Genomic DNA, 21,366 nt, shown 5'->3' on the forward strand with positions numbered 1-21,366 from the left:
GTATGCTCTAAATTGCAACTTATTTGGACATCGGAGTAGCTCTCGGCAAAAAAAAAAACAAATCGGATCACGAGAGTTAGTGAACAGTGATCTTTTTTACACTCTGATTTGTCTTTTTTTTGCTGATAGCTGCTCAGATGTTTAAATAAGTTTAAATTTTATGCATTCCTCATGCAACAAATTATTTATCATAAAAAATAGTTTAAAAAAAAAATCTAATATTTGTTTTGATTTTATTCATGAGCGCGGCTGCAGATGGACATGAGAGCAGAAGCGCCGCTCTGCGCGTTTTGCGGGCTTTTCTTCCCCAACCCTCCCTGACGCGGCGTCTGTCCGCCTTTGATCCCCATTCGGAGCCTGCGATTCCGACAAACATCGGACTATCGCCACTATATTTCTACTCGACCGATCCATCCTCCGTCCAGTCGTGCCACCCCAAGAGCGATGGCTAGAAAGGATCTCTTCTCTCGCCGGCGCCGGGCCCCCCTCCGGCGGCCGCGCGATGAGGACCGTCTCAATGCCCTCTCCGACGACCTGATTCTCCAGATCATGGGCCGTCTCGACACCCGCAGCGCGCTTGGCGCCGCCGCGCTCTGCAGGCGCTGGGCCCACCTCCCTCGCGAGCTCCCCGCCCTGGATCTCAAGGTCAGCGACGCGCTGCCGCCGCGCTACCGACGGTGCATCGCCCTCCTCCACGAGGCAGTCATATCGGACGCGCTGAGCGGGTGCAGCCGCAGGCTACGTCCCATCGTCGGACGGTACGAGCGCCGCGCCATGCGCGCCATGGTCTGCTCCGTCAGGAGCCTCAGAGCCGGCCGCCACCGGCGTGTGTGCGGCAAGCTGTCGCTCGAGTTCTTCGCCTTCAGCACCTCCGCCACCATCAACCGCCTGGTCGTGGACGCCGTCGATTCCTGGGGCGTTGAGGATCTGGAGGTCGTCGCCAAGTCGACGGAGCCCATCACACATCTCCGTCCGGTCTACAAATTCCCCCGTGGTCGCATCAGCAGGAAGCCCGGCGAGTCCCGCCTTCGAAGCCTCAAGCTCGTCAATTGCTTGCCCCCGCCGCTGGAGGGGTTCACCGCGCTCACCACGCTCCTGCTGCGGGACTTGCCCCGCTCCACACCCGCGGCCGTCTACGAGGGCGTGGTCACCGCATGCCCGCAGCTGCGGGTTCTGCATCTCGTCTCCTGCTCCTTCGACAGGGATACATCCGGTTGGCTGGTGTTCGACGCGCCCATGTCAGAAATCAGAGAGCTTGTCGCTGACGGCCCGTTCATGACCGTCAAGCTCCGCTCTCTGCCCAAGCTCGAGAGCCTCGCTGCCGTGGATGCCATGGTTCTGTTGTGCTCGGACGCCAACGTCCCTTGCCTTGCGCATGTGAGCCTCGTCTTCTCCATTGGTCCACTGGACAACCACTCTATTGTGAACCACTTGATTTGGATGTTCATGCTCTCGTTGAAAGACAAGGGCATCAGCATGAAGAATCTCATTCTGCGGTTTACTGGGCCAGAGATGTGGATTGCACCCAACCTGAAGAATCAGTTTTCTCTGATGCCCAATCTGAAGAAGCTGCTTGTTGCCGATGTGCCATCCTCCTGGGATGTATCATGGCCGCGCGTCCTCATCCAGGCAGCACCACTGCTGGAGAGCCTCCATGTCCATGTTTCCCAATCCCAGTGCCAACATGATGAGGAGCCAGATCATCAGAATGTCTCCTCCTGCTTGCAGCAGCCATCATCTTCTTCTTCTTCTTGGCAGCGCCACCGCCATTTGAAGGAGCTGGTGGTTGTTGGCTTTCAGAGCATGAGCAGGATACATCATCAGGTAATCTACCTCGTGAGGTTCGCGGTGGATACTTCGACGGCGCTGAGCCATGTTGCGGTGTTCAAGCATGGTCATGTGGAGGACAAGGGGGGACCCTGGGACTGGGAGATGGTGAGCAAGCAAAGCACCTGGAGCAACGACGAGAAACTTGCCGTCCTGGACTGCTGTGCCACTTCGACACCCCAAATTGAAGTGCTGCTGGGCTGAGCTAAATCTCTTCTTAGTTTAGGTTATGTATTATGATGCGGGATGATTCTGGGTGCTCTTTGAGAAACTAGATTGACCCATGGATGTACATCTCATTTGATTTATATGCTGCTGTGTAGTTCCGTTAAGTTTGGTTATTTGGGGCTCCCTGCTTAATTTCTGTCTGTATTTGCTGAGTAATGAAAGAGTCACTACTTATGCTGACTGGAGTATCCCTCGCTACTCGTGCTTATTTTTCAAGTTAGTACTACACTTGAAGGACCTCAAGGCGATACTGTGAGATGGGAATGGAATGAAATTTCATCATAACTGGATTACTAGGAGTATTTCTTTCAAATATATGTTTATCATTTTCTAAGAGTCCTGATGCCTTGTTGAACCATTGGCTCTTAAACATATGTATACCATTTTCAATCTCTTGACAGTTGCTTTGGTTGCAGCTAGCTTGTGCAATATGTTCTGAAGGGTATTCTTCCAATATGATGATATCTGCAGCCTGTGCTCGTTTTCTTGCCTGTTTTCCTTGTGATTTACTGTCTGATGTCTGATATGTTAACTGCCGCTGTTGGATTTTGATTATGCTATTAGGCTCTGGTCGTGGCTTTAAGTTGTTTTTTTGTTCCTGATCTTTTGAGTAGTTGTCTTCTTAGCGTAGTGTTGTGGGTAGGTGTTGATTGTGATTGATTTTTGTTGGCAGGAAGTGCTATTTATTCTTTCCGGGGTATAGGTTTTGTGCTTGGTTGTGATTGATGTTTCGTCGGCCCCTCTTGGGCCTGGTGCATCCCGGCCGGCCTGGTGAGGGTTCTTCTGGTTCTCCTTCTGTAGCAGTGGCGTTGGATTTGGCGCTGCTATTGGGTCATCAAAACATCAAAGCACAGTGCTGGCAGTCTTGGCGGTGAAGTGCAGAGTGAATGTGAGGGCACTCACAGGAATTTTTTAGTTTTCTTTTGACTCTTTGTGTTGAATTTTGTACTGTAGTTGTACTTTGTAGTCTCCAGCTTTCTTGCGGTTACCTGTTATGACAGCACGCCTCAATTCAGGTTGCTGTGGTGCAAATTTGGTACGGAATTCCTTTTTTACTTTTAGCATGTTTGGTACGGAATTCAGGTATGCAAATTTGGTACAGAGTACGTAGAAATATCACATCACATTTTACGACCTGCTTAACACAGATTGTTTGACTTCGATGTGATGCTAGGAGTACAAATGATGTCAATTCATATAGAAACAGCAAATTCTTATAGACCAGAGTTCCTTGGTGATTCACTAATGTTGTGAGCAATTTATTGTTACTTTGCAGATAATCTCTTCCCATTTTTCTTAATCACATGGCATAAAAATTGACAATTGGTACTGATATGCCAGTCCACCCAGTATCTGCATGGAGATTTGGTACAACAGTTGAGTCCATCCAGTATCTGCATGGAGATTTGGTAGAGCAGTTCATCAACGAAAAAGCCTTGCATAGGGACACAGAGGTGGAAGAGGCTGCGGAAATGGATAGCTAACGATAGATGTGGACTCATGTTAACACTTAGAACACACATAATATTTTATAGTGCTATATCCTTATCTTGGACACCACTACACAGCGGGCCGCATAGGTGTCTTCCTGTGCGGCGGCTGCTGGGATACACCGTGTATAAGAAACGTTTTGCTTTATAATTGTTTGTTTGTTGATGGGACATGCATGAGCCAACTTTTGTCTGTCGCTTTCACCTCCCTACTCGTACTTCTTTTCTTCAACGAAACCATTAGCTTCTTCTTCAAGACTTCACCAATGATGTCGGTCATTAGATCTGCTTTCATGAATAAAACATTAGGGAGAAAACCGATGGTAAAAATGAAGGTTTTGAAGGAACGAAGACAATGCAAGCTACGCAAACTTGATTTTTGTACTTACCTACTCCCTAGTTTCGAGATAAATTGTATTAAATTTTCAGATTATTTACATCAGGTTGTCAGATTAACTGTTGAGTTGTTGACCTTCATTCACAAAAAGGAAAAAAGATTAGTTGTTGAACTTGCCATGCTTGGATTTTACTGCTACTCTTAACTACCAGATTAATCTAATCAAGTTGCCAAATTGGTTGAGTCCCGGTTGCCAGAATAGTGGCTGAAATTCCCATACTTGAATTTGCTGTACGTATTTATCCCATAATTTCCAGATTAGTTGTATGAAATTATCATATTAGATAAACCAGATTGCCAGGTTAGAGACTGCTTACTTCTCAGAAATAAAAGTGTGTACTTGCTAGATTATAACTTCGTAGTAGTTGTTGCAGAGTAAATTAGTTGTCAGAAATTCGTTGTGAATCCTAAAAATTGTCATGCTAATTAAAATAGAGGAAAAAAGTGGGTAGAGGAAGATCTGATAAAAAATGGATAGCCCAAGCTCAAAATCATAACATACTTGATCATTTTGACATCTAATGCTTGAATGAGGGCATCGTCTTTGGGGCCTTTTTTGCATATCTATGATGGCAGCGTGGTGTGGAGTTAAGAGAGAGATTGATTCGTGGAGGAAGAAGGTAGTGTGGTTTGGTTGTAGTACAGGATCTATAGAGAAAGCATCCATGAAGGTGGAGGGGAACATACGAGAAAGAACGAGGAGGGGAACAGACAAGAGAGATGGGGACACGCGTGAGAGAGAGGGAGAGAGAATGACATGTGGATAAGGTTGACTCGAAGTACTACGCGACCTTCTCTGTGAGCCGCTAGATGAAGCGCACGTCATCAGCGTCCCGCCGCACGGAAGGGCAGGCGTGCGCACGCTGCTAGTTAGATTTTCCCCTTTATCTTATCTTATCTTATCTTACCTACTAATAAAGCAAATAGTGTTTCTTCCGTACGTCATCCAAATTACCCTTAAAGTTGATTAAAATTACCCATCAATGCCACCTATAAGTCATAAAAAACGTTTCAAACAGAAAAATCTCCGGACTGGGCCGGCCCATGTAGTCACCTCCTATATTACGCTCTGGACGTTGGAAAAAATGCAGCACACCTGTTTGGGCCGGCCCATGCGTGGGCGCCTGTTTTTTAGTTTAGTTTTTTTATTTTTCTTTTCAGTTCCATTTTTCTCTACTTTAAATAATTTAGAACTTCAAACAACTTTTCTCAATTTTAAGAAACTGAGAATTTCGAAATAAAATATTCAAAAAAACATATTTTTTTTAGAATTCAAAAACTACTCAGGAGTTTTGAAAAATGTTTGCATATAAAAAATGTTTAAACTTTGAGAAAATGTCCATAAAATAAAAAAAGTCAACGATTTTAAACAAAAGTCCATGTAAAAATCTTAAAAACAGTTCGTGCCTCTGTTTTTAGTCTCATTTTTTATTTTCATTTTTCTGTTCCATTTTTTAGTTTAAATAATTTAGAACTTTGAAAAACTTTTGCAATTTATTAAACTGGGAATTTTGAAATAAAATTTTAAAGAAAATATAAAATGTTTGTGAATTCAAAAAATGCTCAGGATTTTTTAAAAATATTCGCATATTGAGAAAAATGTTCATAATTTTGGGAACAATGTTGGAGAAAACAATAAAAGTCCATGAATTTGAAAAAAGTTTGTGTGTTATTTTTTGGGTGCAATTGAAAAAAATATGTGCTAATTCAAAAAATGTTCATGCATTTGAAAAAATGTCCTAAAATTTTAAAGACATAATATGATCAGCACCATTGAAGATTATAATTGTTTTTCTCCCGTTGCAATGCACGGCTCCTTTTGCTATGTTTACCTAATACTAAAACGGCTACTGTTTCCATTGAAAAATCCATCGCTGCCGTTTTGCAAAAACGCCCTTGTGTTTTTCGGTAATGTAACCCGCAATCCTTCATTAATCGCCCACGCAAGAGGGGGAAACGGTTCGATAGGAAAGAACGCATCTGCCTCCTCTCCTCGACCCTGGCGTGTGCCCAGGCCAGAGCGATTCCCCCAAGCCGCCGACACACCTCAACCCACTCGCCGCCGACGCCGCCGCACCTCAGCCGGCTGGCCGCCCCGCCGCACCAACCTTACCACCTCCGTCTCCTTCCACGACTGGCTCGACACCGCCCCCTCCAATGGATGCGGTCCCCGGCCCTCATCGATTTAGACTTCACCCCTTCCTCTAGATGCCCAAGGTGAAGCCGACCCCGACCCCGATGCCTCTGCCTCGAAGTCTACCCCCGGACCCTCTCCCGGCGAGATCAAGTGTAGCGTTGTGCAGGAATTCGGCTGCGGATCTGAGCATTAAGAGCCGCTGCCAGGCCACCCCGCGTGCCGCTGATCCCGTGTGTCGTCGCTCGAAGCTCCCCTACTCGCTTCCCTTCATGCACCGCTGTACTGGCCTAGCAAATTAACATAGGCGGTGTGTTGCAGCGCAAGCACCTCATGGTGCACCTGCCCTCTCCTTTGACGCATGGATAGTTGCGAGCTTGTGACTGCGATGAGTAGTGCTGAGGACTTGTGGGTACTTCTTCTTTTTCCCTTCAATCAATATACTAAGTCTGTTTTGTTTTCACTCACCCATGATCTTCATATACATACACTACATGCCTGTATCGCTCCAGTGGTTGTAGTATTCTTTTAGGATTTTTTTGCAGGAAGTAATTTTTTAGGATTGAATCTGCACTTTGTGCGGTGTCATCAGTTGAGTACACTGCTCCTCCCATTTCCATATTTTCTCATCTCTGTCGCGAATGATCCACGACGTTGTAGAGTTTGGGCGGGCTCCTCGAGAATACCCGTCTTGCGAAGGCGCGAGATCAAGCGACGGAGGGCTGAGGCCCGCCGGGAGCTGACGGTGGAGTTGAGTATCCACTCATCAATTCCCGATGTGCTCAAGTGAAGTCAAAGATACGATCCATCCATCCCACAGTGGATGAATCAACAGAGGATACAACCGCTCCAACGAGTTAATTTAGGATTGATTAATTAGCATGAGCAGAGGAAATCTTGTGCACATGTAGTTTAGGTATATACAGGTTCAAGTAGTCAACTCTTAATTCACCCAAACGTTAAGTTTGTTATCCACAGTTTCTTCTGAAGTTAAGCATCAGTGGCATCACAAGTGAGCTTTCTCATTTAATCCAAAAGACCCATCAAGTTGTAAGATAACAACTGTGAACATGACATATCTGAAAGCAGATGACAACATCCTCTACTACTTTGGTTTAGGTGCTATTTATCTTGCTTTGTGTTGACATATTTTCTTCTTCTGTAGATGCAAAGCATATAGGATGTGACCAATCATACACTTGAGAATGGCAACAAGACCTTCGGTCAATCGATAATGGCATTACATTTGGTTCCATTCTTTTCATGCAGCTGGTGAACAGGAGAATCCTATCAAAGATAAGTGCCCTTTCAAGATTGACATTGTTCTTTCTTGAGTGCGGATGCATGATATTACATGATTAAACATGTCAATTTTATAACTTGATTTAATTGTCTAAATTATGCTCTATGTGCCATTACCAACAAAAATAGTCCTTCCTCTGCCCCATAATATATATAAGATGTTAGTACATCCTATATGTATATTGGATGTAATAACATAAGTGTGGTAATAATGTTTTTGCACCTGTTGAGGGAGAACTTACTATTTACATTGTAAGAAACACGTCATGTTTCTTCCCCATCATTTAAGTGTGTGCCAGTCTATCTTTATTCATGTTGCTGATAGTACATTTTCAATATTCAAGTCTACATCTCTTTGAACAGTTGGATGCTTATAGCCAATGAGACTACGTTTTCGGTTGTTGGCTGGAGCTATCACTATGATTGAAAATTTATTTTCACTCAAGTAAATTTATATAGTCACCGGAAACCAACGACAGGTCAACGTTGACATTTTTTTTTCTGTTGCAACGCACAGACATATGTCCTAGTGGAGTTCGCAGATGCATGACAATTGCAGTATCTCTTCTAGAACTTGTTCCAAACTTCTAGAACTCAAACTTTGAGAACTTTCGGGCAAAAACATCAGCTCATTCATGCTTAGGTGAGACACATCACAACATCAACTCCGTCACGAGGAGACAAAATTAGAAGATTCGGAGACCACAATGTCTCCCATGTCTATGTCCGACTGCGAACTCTCAGGCATGTAGTCGCGGTTTTTGGGGTCAGACATGTGGTAGTCTCACTAGACGAGCTTGAAGTCAAGTGACCCATCTCTTGTCACCTTCTCTTGGAGCTACACAAAGGCTAGGTTAGAATTTCAGCAATTTTAACTTAAGCCAACTCCACCGCGCGACCCCAAACGAACGTCCGTTTTGTCCGGATTCTGTCCGTTTGGATAGGACGATGGGATCGTGTCCGGGTTATCCTGGGATGCGGTGGCCGTGCGTCCAGCGCGCAGCCGCATCCTTTGGCCTCATCTTGTCCGCCTTCAAAAGAACAACTTTTCAAATACCAGCTGCTGGACCCAGGTGTGACATTGAGGTCGTGCAGGCCGAGGGGCGTGGGGTGGAAGGTGCGACCACGCTCACGTCCGGCGACCCCGAGAAACGGGTGTGGACGTCGTGCCTTGGCGGAGGGAAGCCGGGCGACATGGACGTGGTCCGCGACGTCGGCGACTCGCAGTGCGGAGACCGGGCGACCGACGAGCCTGTGCTCGCCGGGCAGATGGCCGCTGCAGAGAAACCGACCGGACGACAAATGCCAAGCATGAGGAGGACGTGCGCTTTGTTGACGATGGCCTCCTTCTCCTCGACCTCGTTCTTGCGCCGCGCGGCCTCCATCACATCGCGCTCGGCAGCGAACTTGCGCACGGTGGCGTTGCCTTCACGACCGCCCTCCGGTTCCTCCTCTTCGCCGATTCCGCGTCCAACTTGGCGATCTCCACCGGCGTGCACTCCGCCCGCGACTTCCTTGGCGCCTTGGCCTTCTTTTCCTTGGCCATTCCGGGCGGGTCGACGGCTGGGCCGCCGGAATTCGGTTGGGTGTCGGCCATGGACGGGGGAGAGAGGGGGATGGCGGGACGTGGGAGGGTTTGGGGGAAAATGGCGCCAAGAGGGGGAGGGTTCCTTTGTGCCACCGACAGGAGGGCCAGGGGCGGACAAGCGCGCGCGTCCCGTCCGTCCGCGCGTTGTTTGTTTCATCCAAAAATAATGCAAAGTTGGACCGAGGATGGGTCGAAAGCGGACACAAAACGGACAAAAATCTGTTTGCTCCCGCGCATTGGGCCGTCTGTTTCGTGCGTTTTACCCCAAACGGACACGCGCGAACAGGATAGGGTCGCGCGGTAGAGTTGGCGTTAGTGCATATTGAACCCATTGCTTGGTTCCGGAACGTTACCTGTGGAACTGGAGATCTATCATTTTCTGCCATTTTAAACCGAGCCACGAGGCTTTCCTGAAAAGACTTATAGAAAAGATAAATGAACAGCCGGCAACTATTTCTAACATGGACAAATTGAGACCATATTCAGCTGTCAAACAGAAGCAAATTTGATGATAAGAAAACTTGTTTAGCAAGAAATCAGGTATGCGAGGCATTAGAGATGGTGAGTCATCATCAAAGGGAGATATATTTTAAAGGTATTTTCTGCTTCAAATCATGTAAGCATGTGCTGATCACATATCATTGGATAGTATCTCGTTCATTTTTATCATGTACGCATGAGTGCATTGTGATGGAAACTTGGAGGATGACACATGGATCATATTCTGAAGCTACAGGAGAAGCAGAAGAAGTCTAAGACAGAAACCATACTATGGCTTTCTCGATTTTATGTATTTCATCGAAAAATGCATCTTTACAAGTGTAGCTCCCACTCGTATCAATGATAATCAGATCCGAACTGTCTTTTTTGAACTTCTCCACGCCCTGGATAGCAACTTGCACAGGATCTGGTTCCAACTTGCTGCAAAAACAATATTTTAGTATTTTTACCCTTGGTTAACACTAGTAGAAATAAGGACTTTCGTCCCAGCTCGAAAAACACATTAGTCCCGGTTCCTTTACGAACCGGGACTAATGTTAGTATTAGTCTTGGTTCGAGCGGCAAAGGCGCCGGTCGGGCATTAGTCCCGGTTCAAATGGGACCTTTAGTCCCGGTTCGTGTCTCGAACCGGGACTAAAGGGTTTGGAGGATTTAGTCCCGGTTCGTGTCTTGGACCTTTAGTCCCGGTTCGTGTCTCGAACCGGGACTAAAGGGTTTGGAGGATTTAGTCCCGGTTGGTGTCTTGAACCGGGACTAAAGGGTAGACCTTTAGTCCCGGTTCGTGACACGAACCGGGACTAAAGGTGTTCAGATTTTTTTTCTGTTTTTAAATTATTGTTTGTAGTTTCTGTTTTAAATTTCCTATATCTTTTAGGATATTTGATGTTTTTGATTGATTCTTTTTGCATTAGATTCAAAATTTTGTCTAGTTTCTGTTTGTGCCATTAGTTTTCAAATTTGAATGGTTTAAATTTAAATTTGTTTAAATTTGCTTCAAATCCAGTTTTTGAATAACTTGTGTTTACAAATAGTTTTTAATTTAATTCTTTTTGCTCCCACTCATGTGTTAGATTGTTGTCACAGTAAGATTTATTTGGTTATTTTTAGAATAATTTAAATTAGAATTTTAATTAAAGAAATATTGTTTTGCTTATATAGTTGTTTTAGTCATTTAATTGTTGTTTTTTATTATTTTTAGTTAATTCTTTCTGTAGATTTTAACATGTTGTAGTATGGTGCATATTTAATGCACAAAAAAAATCTACAGTTCAATTAATTTTAAAAAAATGCCTATGTAGCAGATGGGTTTTCGTCTGAAACCTTGATACTTTGAGTTTTGTAGAAAATAAACAAAAATGATAAAATCTTCAAAAAATAAACAAAAATGATAAAATCTTCAAAAAATAAAATCTTTTGAGATGTTGTTAGGTTTTAGTGTCTAGTCGGTATAGAAATTTTGAGATATGAATTTTGACCGTTTTTGCAAAAAAAGGAAAAAAAATAAACGGCCATAACTTTTACATACGACGTCCAAAAAAAATTAATATATAAAAAAAACTAGAAAAAATTGGTACTCGATTTCACCCGGGCTTGCCCGGTGAAGTTTTCTCACATGCTCAAAATTCCGAATGGAAAAAAAGTTATTTCAAAAAGAAGTTTTTTCCAAAAAAAAGAAAAATAATTTTATTTAAAAATATTAGGTTGTTTTCATTGAAATTCACCATTATTGTTACTTATTAAGTTTATTTTAATAATTGTTTGTAATTCAAAAAATTAAATCATGTGACATGACATCAAGATCCAAGTTGTTTAGGATTGATAGCTTACTATTGTGAGAAAAACAACAAGTGCACACTTGGCAACTAGGGGCGATAGAACCAGAAAGTTAAGCATGCTCGGGCTGAAGCAGTGAAAGGATGGGTGATCGGCCGGGAAGTTAGACGATTTGAAATGAGTGATCCACGCTAGAGCAGTGAGAATGGGTGATTAGAGATTAAATTGTCAAATAATTCAAAGATTAGAAAATTGGAATAAAACATAAAAAATATTCAAAAATAAAATTTGAAAAAAAATTAAAAAAAATCTACCTTTTCGGGTCAAAAAAAAAAAAACCAGACGGATCCTTTAGTCCCGGTTCGTAAGTAGAACCGGGACTAGAAGTACTTCCTCCGAGGCGGCCATGTGGAGCACCTTTGGTCCCAGCTTGAAACAGGGCCGGGACTAAAGGTTAGGCCTTTAGTCCCGCCCCTTTAGTCCCGGTTGGTGAATCGGGACTAAAGCCCCTTACGGGCCAGGACTAAAGGCCCTGTCCCATTAGTGTAAATTCTGAAAACTTGCTTTTTAACCAATAAAAACAGACTACCTTCCATAGACAGGAGTCTTAGCATCATGTGCAATCAGCTTTAGATGATCAAGTGAACGGCTTCCCCTTGTATCCGCACAAACTAAAGATGTTTTATATCCTTTTTACTTATGGTGATATGCAAACTTGGCACAGCTGGTAGTTTTCCCAGAGTCTAATCCGATGAGTAGTAACGATTAGGTGAAACTGTTATGACTGATTTACATTACGACCGGAGAAGGCCGAGCTAATAGAGCTTACCCAGTTATCTTATAGTATTAGGGGTTTAACCCAGTTTATTATATTTGCTAGCCTAGAGAAGTTACATATACTCATGTAAATGACACCTTTTGGAATTAAGCAAGATCAATCTATTTTGATCGGCTCCTAGTAGAAGCCGGTGCCCTAACCCTAGCCGCCCCTACTCTCTCTCTCTCTCTCTCGAGCGACAACGACGTCTCGTCGCCGACATCCGTGCCCATCGCCACGCCAGCCACCCTTCCACCCATATAACCCGCGATCTAGGTCTGGTAGGTATCACCTAGACCAGGATCGACCATGTCGACACCACCACCCACCCCAAGCCTTCCGCCGGCCACCAACCCCATGCCGTCGGCCTCCTTGGCACTGGCCTCCTCGGCCATCGCGCCGATCCTGACCGGGCCGCCTGCCGCGACCGCCTGGCCCGCGCCGATCTCGGCCGGCCTCGTCCTCTCACCCGTAGAGATGACATCCACGCTTCTGAAGCTCGGCCATGCTATGGCGGGCATCCGATCGCTCCACGCGGGGCCTTACGTGCAGCAACCAGCTGTTGCGTTCTTCCCCACTGTGGCGCCGCCTCCGTTCCTCTTGATCGCGCCGCACCAAGGGACCACCTCACCGTCAAGCGGGCCGCCGCCACTTCCGGGCACGCCCATCCAGGCGGTGTGGTACCCTCTATCACCGTCTCCGCTGCCGGCTTGGCTCACCGAGCCGGTCTACATGGCCGGGCCGAGTCAGCCCTCCTTCCCGTCGCCTGCCGCGGTGCAGCCGGCCGGGTCACTCGCGGGTTCCTCGGGGACGGTGGGCACCTACGCCAGCGTGGACAGACCCTTGTTCCACAACGGGACACTGCAGCCCACCCTCTCGGTTTCGTCATCAACAATGCTCCGCACCGCGGAGCCTCCGATGGTCGCAGGCTACGGCTACCACCCGTCGTCTCCAAGTTGGAGTTCGCCACATATGACGGATCCGGGGAATCCCTGAATTGGTTCAACCAGTGCGACCAGTTCTTCAGGGGGAAACAGATGCTCATTTCTGACTGCACCTGGATCGCCTCGTACCACCTTTGCGGCACCGCTCAGGCGTGGTACTACACCCTCGAACAAGACGAGGCCGTAATGCCGCTGTGGCAGTGCTTTCACGACCTCTGCCTCCTCCGGTTCGACCCACCCGTCCGCAGTAGCCGGCTGGCGGAACTCGGACGCCTTCCGTTCCTCTCCTCGATTCAGGATTTTAACGACCGCTTCCACGCGCTGGCTTGCCACGCTCCTAGTGTCTCGACCCTCCAACGGGCCGAACTCTTTGTCGGCGGCCTCCCCGACCATATCCGCATGGACGTCGAGATGCGGGGACCGCAGGACCTCCAAACGGCCATGTACTATGCCCGCGCATTCGAGCAACGGGCGGTGGCCATCCAGCAGGCGTTCCCGGCCCGGGCACCTCGCCCACCCCTTCGGCGGCCATGTCTGCACCCAGCCGGCCTGCCCAGCCGACGACATGAACTCCCGCCACGACAGCAGCTCGACCGTTCCGTCGGCTAACCCCGGCCGAACAACTCGAGCATCGCCGACAAGGGTTATATTTCAACTACGACGAGCCCTACGTGCCAGGTCACGTCTGTCCGCGCCTCTTCTACATGGAGGCGGACGACTACATCAAGGAGGATACACCTCCCCTCGAGCCTGCCGAGGTTGCTACCCGGCATCTGCCGCCGCCCTCGTGGTCTCCCTCCATGCCCTTGTCGGCATACGAGCGGAGAAAACAATGCTGCTGCCAGTGACGGTTAATGGGGAGCGCCTACTAGCTCTCCTGGACACGGGCTCTACACACAACTTCCTACCCGAGTCTACTATGCGTCGACTAGCCCTCCAGCTGAAGAGCGACGAGCAGCTCCGAGTTACCATGGCTAACGGTGACTGTCTTCGTTGCCACTGAATTACGCAGTAGGTTCCCATCCTCATCGGCGACGAGCACTTCGCCATCACGGGCGTAGGCATCGACTTGGGCTGCTTCGACTTCATCCTCGGTGTTGACTTCTTGCGGATGCTCGGGCCCAACCTTTGGGACTTCGATGGCCTGACCTTGCCTTTCTGGCGCCAGGGGCGCGATGTGTAGTGGAAGGGCGAGGGTGGCACTTCTCCAACAACTCCCTCCCAGTTCTCGACCGCCATCGCCGACTCTGAGCCGCCCCTGTTGGCTCCTCTCCTGCAGCAGCACAACGACCTTTTCGACGAGCCTCAGGGTCTTCCGCCTTCCCGGGTGTGTGATATGTCTCCAACGTATCTATAATTTTTAATGGTTTCATGCTATTATCTTGTTAAACTTTGGATGTTTTGCATGCCTTTTATATATTTTTTGGGACTAACTTATTAACTCAGTGCCAAGTGCCAGCTTCTATTTTTCCTTGTTTTTGACCCCTTTCAGAGGAGATTTTGAAACAGCGTCCAAACGGAAGAAAATCCCCAAAAAGATTTTTTCCATAACGGAAGAAGATCGTGAAGCTTGAGAGCCAAGGCATGGGAGCCTTAGGGGCACCCCAAGCCCCCACCCCACGGCCAGGGGGGCCGCGGCCCACAAGCTTGTGGGGCCCCTGGGCGCCCTCTGACCTAGGGGTTGCATATATATATTCCCTAAAAATTCCAAAAAAATCAGGAGACCATCGAAATTACTTTTCCGCCGCCGCAAGCTTCTGTCTCCGCAAGATCCCATCTGGGGCACGTTTTGGTGCCCTGCCGGAGGGGGATTTCGGACAGGGAGGGCTTCTTCATCAACACCATGACCTCTCCGATGATGCGTGAGTAGTTCACCATAGACCTACGGGTCCATAGCTAGTAACTAGATGGCTTCTTCTCTCTCTTGGATCTTCAATACAAAGTTCTCCATGATCTTCATGGAGATCTATCCGATGTAATCTTATTTTGCGGTGTGTTTGTCGAGATCCGATGAATTGTGGATTTATGATCAGATTATCTATGAATCTTATTTGAGTTTCTTCTGATCTCTCTTATGCATGATTTCATATCCTTGCAATTCTCTTCGAGTTGTGGGTTTTGTTTGGACAACTAGATCTATGATTCTTGCAATGGGAGAAGTGCTTGGTTTTGGGTTTATACCGTGCGGTGACCTCACCCAGTGACAGAAGGGGTAGCGAGGCACGCATCGTGTTGTTTCCATCAAGGGTAAAAAGATGGGGTTTTCATCATTGGTTTGGGATTATCCCTCTACATCATGTCATCTTGCTTAAGGCGTTACTCTGTTCGTCATGAACTCAATACACTAAATGCATGCTGGATAGCGGTCAATGTGTGGAGTAATAGTAGTAGATGCATAAAGTAACGGTCTACTTGTCTCGGACGTGATGCCTATATGTATGATCATTGCCTTAGATATCGTCATAACTTTGCGCGGTTCTATCAATTGCTCGACAGTAATTTGTTCACCCATCATGATGTTTGCTATTTTGAGAGAAGCCTCTAGTGAACACTATGGCCCTCGGGTCTACTCCACACCATATTTTCAGCCTTACACTTTTTACTTAGTTGCACTTTCCGCCTTCAGATCTCACTTTGCAAACAATCTTGAAGGGATTGACAACCCCTTTGAAGCGTTGCGTGCAAGCTTGTTTGTGTTTGCGCAGGTACTCTGGACTTGACGAGGCCCTTCTTCTGTATTGATACCTTGATTCTCAAATTGAGGGAAATACTTACTGCTCCTGTGCTGCATCAAACTTTCCTCTTCAAGGAAAAAACCGACGCGAACAAGATAAGTAGCAAGAAGAATTCCTAGCGCCAAGGAAGGACTTTTGTTACCGTAGGAAGATTTTCTGGCGCCGTTGCTGGGGAGGAAGATCAAGTCAAGAACTCATCCAAGTAGGTGTCGTAAACTCATCTCTTGCATTTACTTTGTTTGCCAGTTGCCTCTCGTTTTCCTCCCCTCCACTTCACCAATTTGCCTTTTTCGTTTGCCTTTTTCGTGCGCCGTTTTCGTTCGCCCTTTTTCTCGCCTGTTCTTTGTTTGCTTGTGTGCTTGCTTGTTTGCTGAAGTCACCATGAATGAAAACACCAAACTTTGTGACTTCTCGAAAACTAATAATAATGATTTTATTAGTACTCCGATTGCTCTCGCCACTAGTGCGGAGTCATACGAAATCAATGCCGCTTTCCTGAATCTTGTTATGAAAGAGCAATTCTCTTTGCCTTCCTAGTGAAGATGCCGTATCCCATCTCAATACCTTCATTGAGCTTTGCGATATGCAAAATAAAAAAGATGTGGATAATGACGTGATTAAATTGAAGCTTTTTTCCTTTCTTGTTGTGAGATCGTGCAAAAACATGGTTTTCTTCTTTGCCCAAAAATAGTATCGATTCTTGGGATAAGTGCAAAGATACTTATATATCCAAGTATTTTCTGCCGGCTAAGATCATCTCTCTTCGTAATGATATCATGAATTTCAAGCAACTTTATCATGAACATGTTGCACAATCTTGGGAGAGAATGAAATTGATGATTAGAAATTGTCCCGCTCATGGCTTGAGTCTTTGGATGATTATTCAAATCTTTTACGCTGCTTGAATTTCGCTTCTAGAAATATCTTGGACTCCGCCTCAGGTGGAACGTTAATGGAAATCACGTTAGGAGATGCCACAAATCTCTTAGACAACATCATGACAAACTACTCTCAATGGCACACTGAAAGGTCACCTACTAGTAAGAAGGTACACGCTATAGAAGAAATTAATTCATTAAGTGCTAAGATGGATGAGTTAATGAATTTGGTTGCTAGTAGAAGTGCTCCTTTGGATCCTAATGATATGCCCTTGTCTTCTTTGATTAAGAGTAGCAACGCTAGCTTGGACGTTAATTTTGTTGGTAAGAATAACTTTGGCAACAACAATGCTTTTAGAGGAAACTATTTTCCTAGGCCTTTTCCTAGTAACTCCTCTAATAATTTTGGCAACTCCTACAACAATACTCATGGAAATTACAATAGATTACCCTATGATCTAGAGAGTAATATCAAAGAGTTCATCAACTCTCAAAAGATTTTCAATGCGTCCATAGAGGAAAAGCTACTCATAATTGACGATTTGGCTAAGAGCGTTGATAGAATGTCTAGTGATGTTGATGCTTTGAAAGTTAGATGTGCTCCTCCTAAAATGAACATGGATGAAACTTTGAAAGCTATGTGTGTTTCTATGATTGAGAGCCAAGAAAGAACCGCCAACATTCGTGCTAGACATGAATGGATTAAAAAGACGTGTTCTCGTGATGAGAATCACGAAGATCTTAAGGTGCTTGGTGTGACTCCCATTGAATCTTTGTTTTCTTGTGTCAAACCTAATTTTGGGGCTGAATATGAATCCACTTTGGTTGAAAAGTGCCCCAATGATTCGGAGTCCATCTATCTTGATGCTAAAAGCATTGAAAGTGGAGTAGAAGATGTTAAAACTTTGAGTAGTAATGAAATTCCTACCGTGGACTTTAAGGAATTCAATTATGATAGTTGCTCCTTGATTGAATACATTTCTTTGATGCAACCCATGTTAAATTCTCCACACACTTATAGCCAAAACAAGGCCTTTACCGATCATATCGTCGAAGCTATGATAAAATCTCTTGAAGAGAAACTTGAATTGGAAGTCTATATCCCTAGAAAGCTTCATGATGAGTGGGAACCTACCATCAAAATCAAAATAAAAAACTATGAATGCAATGCTTTGTGTGATTTGGGTGCTAGTGTTTCTGCGATTCCAAAGTCTTTATGTGATGTTCTGGGTTTTAATGAGATTGAAGAGTGTTCTCTTAATTTGCATCTTGATGATTCTACTGTCAAGAAACCCATGGAAAAGATCAATGATGTTCTTATTGTTGCAAATAGGAACTATGTACCCGTGGATTTCATTGTGCTTGACATTGATTGCAATCCTACATGCCCTATTATTCTTGGTAGACCTTTCCTAAGGACTATTGGTGCTATCATCGATATGAAGGAAGGGAATATTAGATTTCAATTTCCTTTAAGGAAGGGCATGGAACACTTTACTAGAAAGAAAATAAGATTGCCTTATGAATCCATGATGAGGGCCACTTATGGTTTGAGCACCAAAGACGACGATACGTGATTCTATCGGTTTTATGCCTAGCTAAGGACGTTAAACAATAGCGGTTGTTGGGAGGCAACCTAATGAATTTATCTTTTTCTTTCTGTTTTGTTGCGTCCACACCATCACAATTCTGTTGTGATTGTTTTTTTTGTGTTCCGTTTTGTGTTTGAGCCTCCTGATAAAAGACAGAAACTTTTCGCCCACGAGATGATTCTTCATTTTTATTCAGAAAGAGCTTTTAAGTTGATTCTTTTTGCTGCCGGTTGCTATGCCTTTTGCCCAGGCCGTCGTAATTTTTCAGATTTTTTTGAGGTACCAAAAGTATACGAAATATACTGATTGCTACAGACTGGTCTGTTTTTGACAGATTATGTTTTTGTTGAGTTGGTTGCTTGTTTTGATGAAACTATGGTTAGTATCCGGGGGGGGGGGGGTACTAGCCATGTAAAAGTGAGAATACAGTAGCCCAACACCAATTTAGATAGAATTCAAGTTTGCTACAGTACCAAAAGAAGTGGTAGTTTGTTTTCTTGTGCTAATGTTATCACGAGTTTCTGTTTAAGATTTGTGTTGTGATGTTTTCAAGTTTTGGGTGACGTTCTCATGGACAAAGAGATAAGGAGTGGAAAGAGATCAAGCTTGGGGATGCCCAAGGCATCCCAAGCCAAATTCAAGGACACCAAAAAGCCTAAGCTTGGGGATGCCCCGGGAAGGCATCCCCTCTTTCGTCTTCAATCCATCGGTAACATTACTTGGAGCTATATTTTTATTCACCACATGATATGTGTTTTGTTAGGAGCGTCTTGTATCTTAGGAGTCTTTTCTTTTTGTTGTGTCACAATCATCCTTGCTGCACACCTTTTTGAGAGAGAGAGACATGCACTCATCATGATTTTGCTAGAATGCTCATAGTGCTTCACTTATATCTTTTGAGCTAGATACTTTTTCTCTAGTGCTTCACTTATATCTTTTAGAGCACGGCGGTGCGTGATTTGGTAGTTGGCTTATGCTTTGAAAGTAGTCTCAAATGTGATAGGTACCCAAACAGGATGCAAAAACCTCCATCTTCATGTGCATTGAGTAGAAAGAGAAGTTTTGATTTCTCTCAAATAGTTTTGAGACGTGGATTTGGTAATATTAAGAGCTATGTTAGTAGGGTGTTGTGAATCTAGAAATACTTGTGTTGAAGTTAGTGATTCCCGTAGCATGCACGTATGGTGAACCGCTATGTTAGGAAGTCGGAGCATAATTGATCTATTGATTTTCATCCTTTGTGTTAAGGTCGGGATTGCGCGATGGTTAACACCTACCAACCCTTCCCCTCGGAGTATGCGTTTATCACTTTGTTTTGATTACTAATAAAAACTTTCGCAACAAGTATGTGAGTTATTCATGACTAATGTGAGTCCATGGTATAGATGCACTTTTACCTTCCACCATTGCTAGCTTCTCTAGTGCCGCGCAATTCTCGCCGGTGCACAAACTCACCAAATTCCATCCTCAAAACAGCCACCATACCTACCTACTATGGCATTTTCATAGCCATTCCAAGATATATTGCCATGCAACTCCCACCGTTCCGTCTCATGACTTGTGCCGTCACTCTCATATTTCCATTGCATGATCATAAGATAGCTAGCGAGATGTTTCAACATCATACACCATGCTAGATCATTGCACATCCCGGTACACTGTCGGAGGCATTTCCTATGGAGTCATCATCATTGTGATCTTTGAGCTGTGAGTAAATAAAAGTGTGATGATCATCATTATTAGAGCATTGTCCCATATGAGGAAATAATAAAGAAAGAGGCCAAAGAGCCCAAAAAAGGAGAAAAAAGGCCTAACAACCCAATTTCAAAAAAAGAAAAGAGAGAAAAAGAGAGAAGGGACAATGCTACTATCTTTTTCCACACTTGTGCTTCATGATAGCACCATGTTCTTCATGATTGAGAGCTTCTTGCTTTGTCACTACCATATGCTAGTGGGAATCTTCATTATATAACTTGGCTTGTATATTCCAATGACGGGCTTCCTCAAAATTGCCCTAGGTCTTCGTGAGCAAGCAAGTTGGATGCACACCAACTAGTTTTCCTTTTGAGCTTTCACATACTTATAGCTCTAGTGCATCTCTTGTATGGCAATCCCTACTGATGAATTGTGGATTTATGATCAGATTATCTATGAATCTTATTTGAGTTTCTTCTGATCTCTCTTATGCATGATTTCATATCCTTGTAATTCTCTTCGAGTTGTGGGTTTTGTTTGGCCAACTAGATCTATAATTCTTGCAATGGGAGAAGTGCTTGGTTTTGGGTTCATACCGTGCGGTGACCTCATCCAGTGACAGAAGGGGTAGCGAGGCATGCATCGTGTTGTTGCTATCAAGGGTAAAAAGATGGGGTTTTCATCATTGGTTTGAGATTATCCCTCTACATCATGTCATATTGCTTAAGGCATTACTCTGTTCGTCATGAACTCAATACACTAGATGCATGCTGGATAGCGGTCGATGTGTGGAGTAATAGTAGTAGATGCAGAAAGTATCGGTCTACTTGTCTCGGACGTGATGCCTATATGTATGATCATTGCCTTAGATATCGTCATAACTTTACGCGGTTCTATCAATTGCTCGACAGTAATTTGTTCACCCACCGTGATATTTGCTATTTTGAGAGAAGCTTCTAGTGAACACTATGGCCCCCGGGTCTACTCCACACCATATTTTCAGCCTTACACTTTTTACTTCGTTGCACTTTCCTCCTTCAGATCTCACTTTGCAAACAATCTTGAAGGGATTGCCAACCCATTTGAAGCGTTGGGTGCAAGCTTGTTTGTGTTTGCGCAGGCACTCTGGACTTGATGAGGCCCTCCTTCTGGATTTATACCTTGGTTCTCAAACTGAGGGAAATAGTTACTGCTCCTGTGCTGCATCACCCTTTCCTCTTCAAGGGAAAAACCGACGCGAACAAGAGAAGTAGCAAGAAGAATTCCTAGCGCCAAGGAAGTACTTTTGTTACCTTAGCAGTGTGCGATCATCGCATTCACCTTCTCCCGAGGACAGCACCCGTCGCCGTACGACCATACCGCTACCCACAGCTGCAGAAGGATGAGATGGAACGGCAGTGCACGCATATGCTCGCCTTGGGCATCATACGGATTTCTACTTCGCCGTTCTCGGCACGAGTGCTCC

At 45.0% G+C, this 21,366-nt stretch overlaps 1 protein-coding gene and 1 long non-coding RNA gene across 2 annotated transcripts; both read left to right on the plus strand.

Annotated features, from left to right (window-relative positions):
- The first annotated feature begins 276 nt into the window (after nt 1-276).
- Nucleotides 277-2,348, plus strand: LOC123406627. The gene has a single exon (XM_045099921.1). The coding sequence runs from the start codon at nt 445-447 to the stop codon at nt 2,029-2,031; it is 1,587 nt and encodes a 528-aa protein (XP_044955856.1). The 5' UTR covers nt 277-444; the 3' UTR covers nt 2,032-2,348.
- A 3,566-nt stretch (nt 2,349-5,914) lies between these two features.
- LOC123406643 lies at nt 5,915-7,174 on the plus strand. Its single transcript, XR_006612310.1, has 2 exons — nt 5,915-6,484; nt 6,737-7,174. It is a non-coding gene; the product is annotated as an uncharacterized LOC123406643 (long non-coding RNA).
- Nucleotides 7,175-21,366: the final 14,192 nt, after the last annotated feature.

This window comes from Hordeum vulgare, chromosome 1H (assembly GCF_904849725.1).
Source record: "Hordeum vulgare subsp. vulgare chromosome 1H, MorexV3_pseudomolecules_assembly, whole genome shotgun sequence".
Lineage (NCBI taxonomy): Eukaryota > Viridiplantae > Streptophyta > Magnoliopsida > Poales > Poaceae > Hordeum > Hordeum vulgare.

Bases quoted from the DNA above. Each gene is read 5' to 3' on its own strand.
- LOC123406627 (XM_045099921.1), top strand. From the start codon at position 445: ATGGCTAGAAAGGATCTCTTCTCTCGCCGGCGCCGGGCCCCCCTCCGG.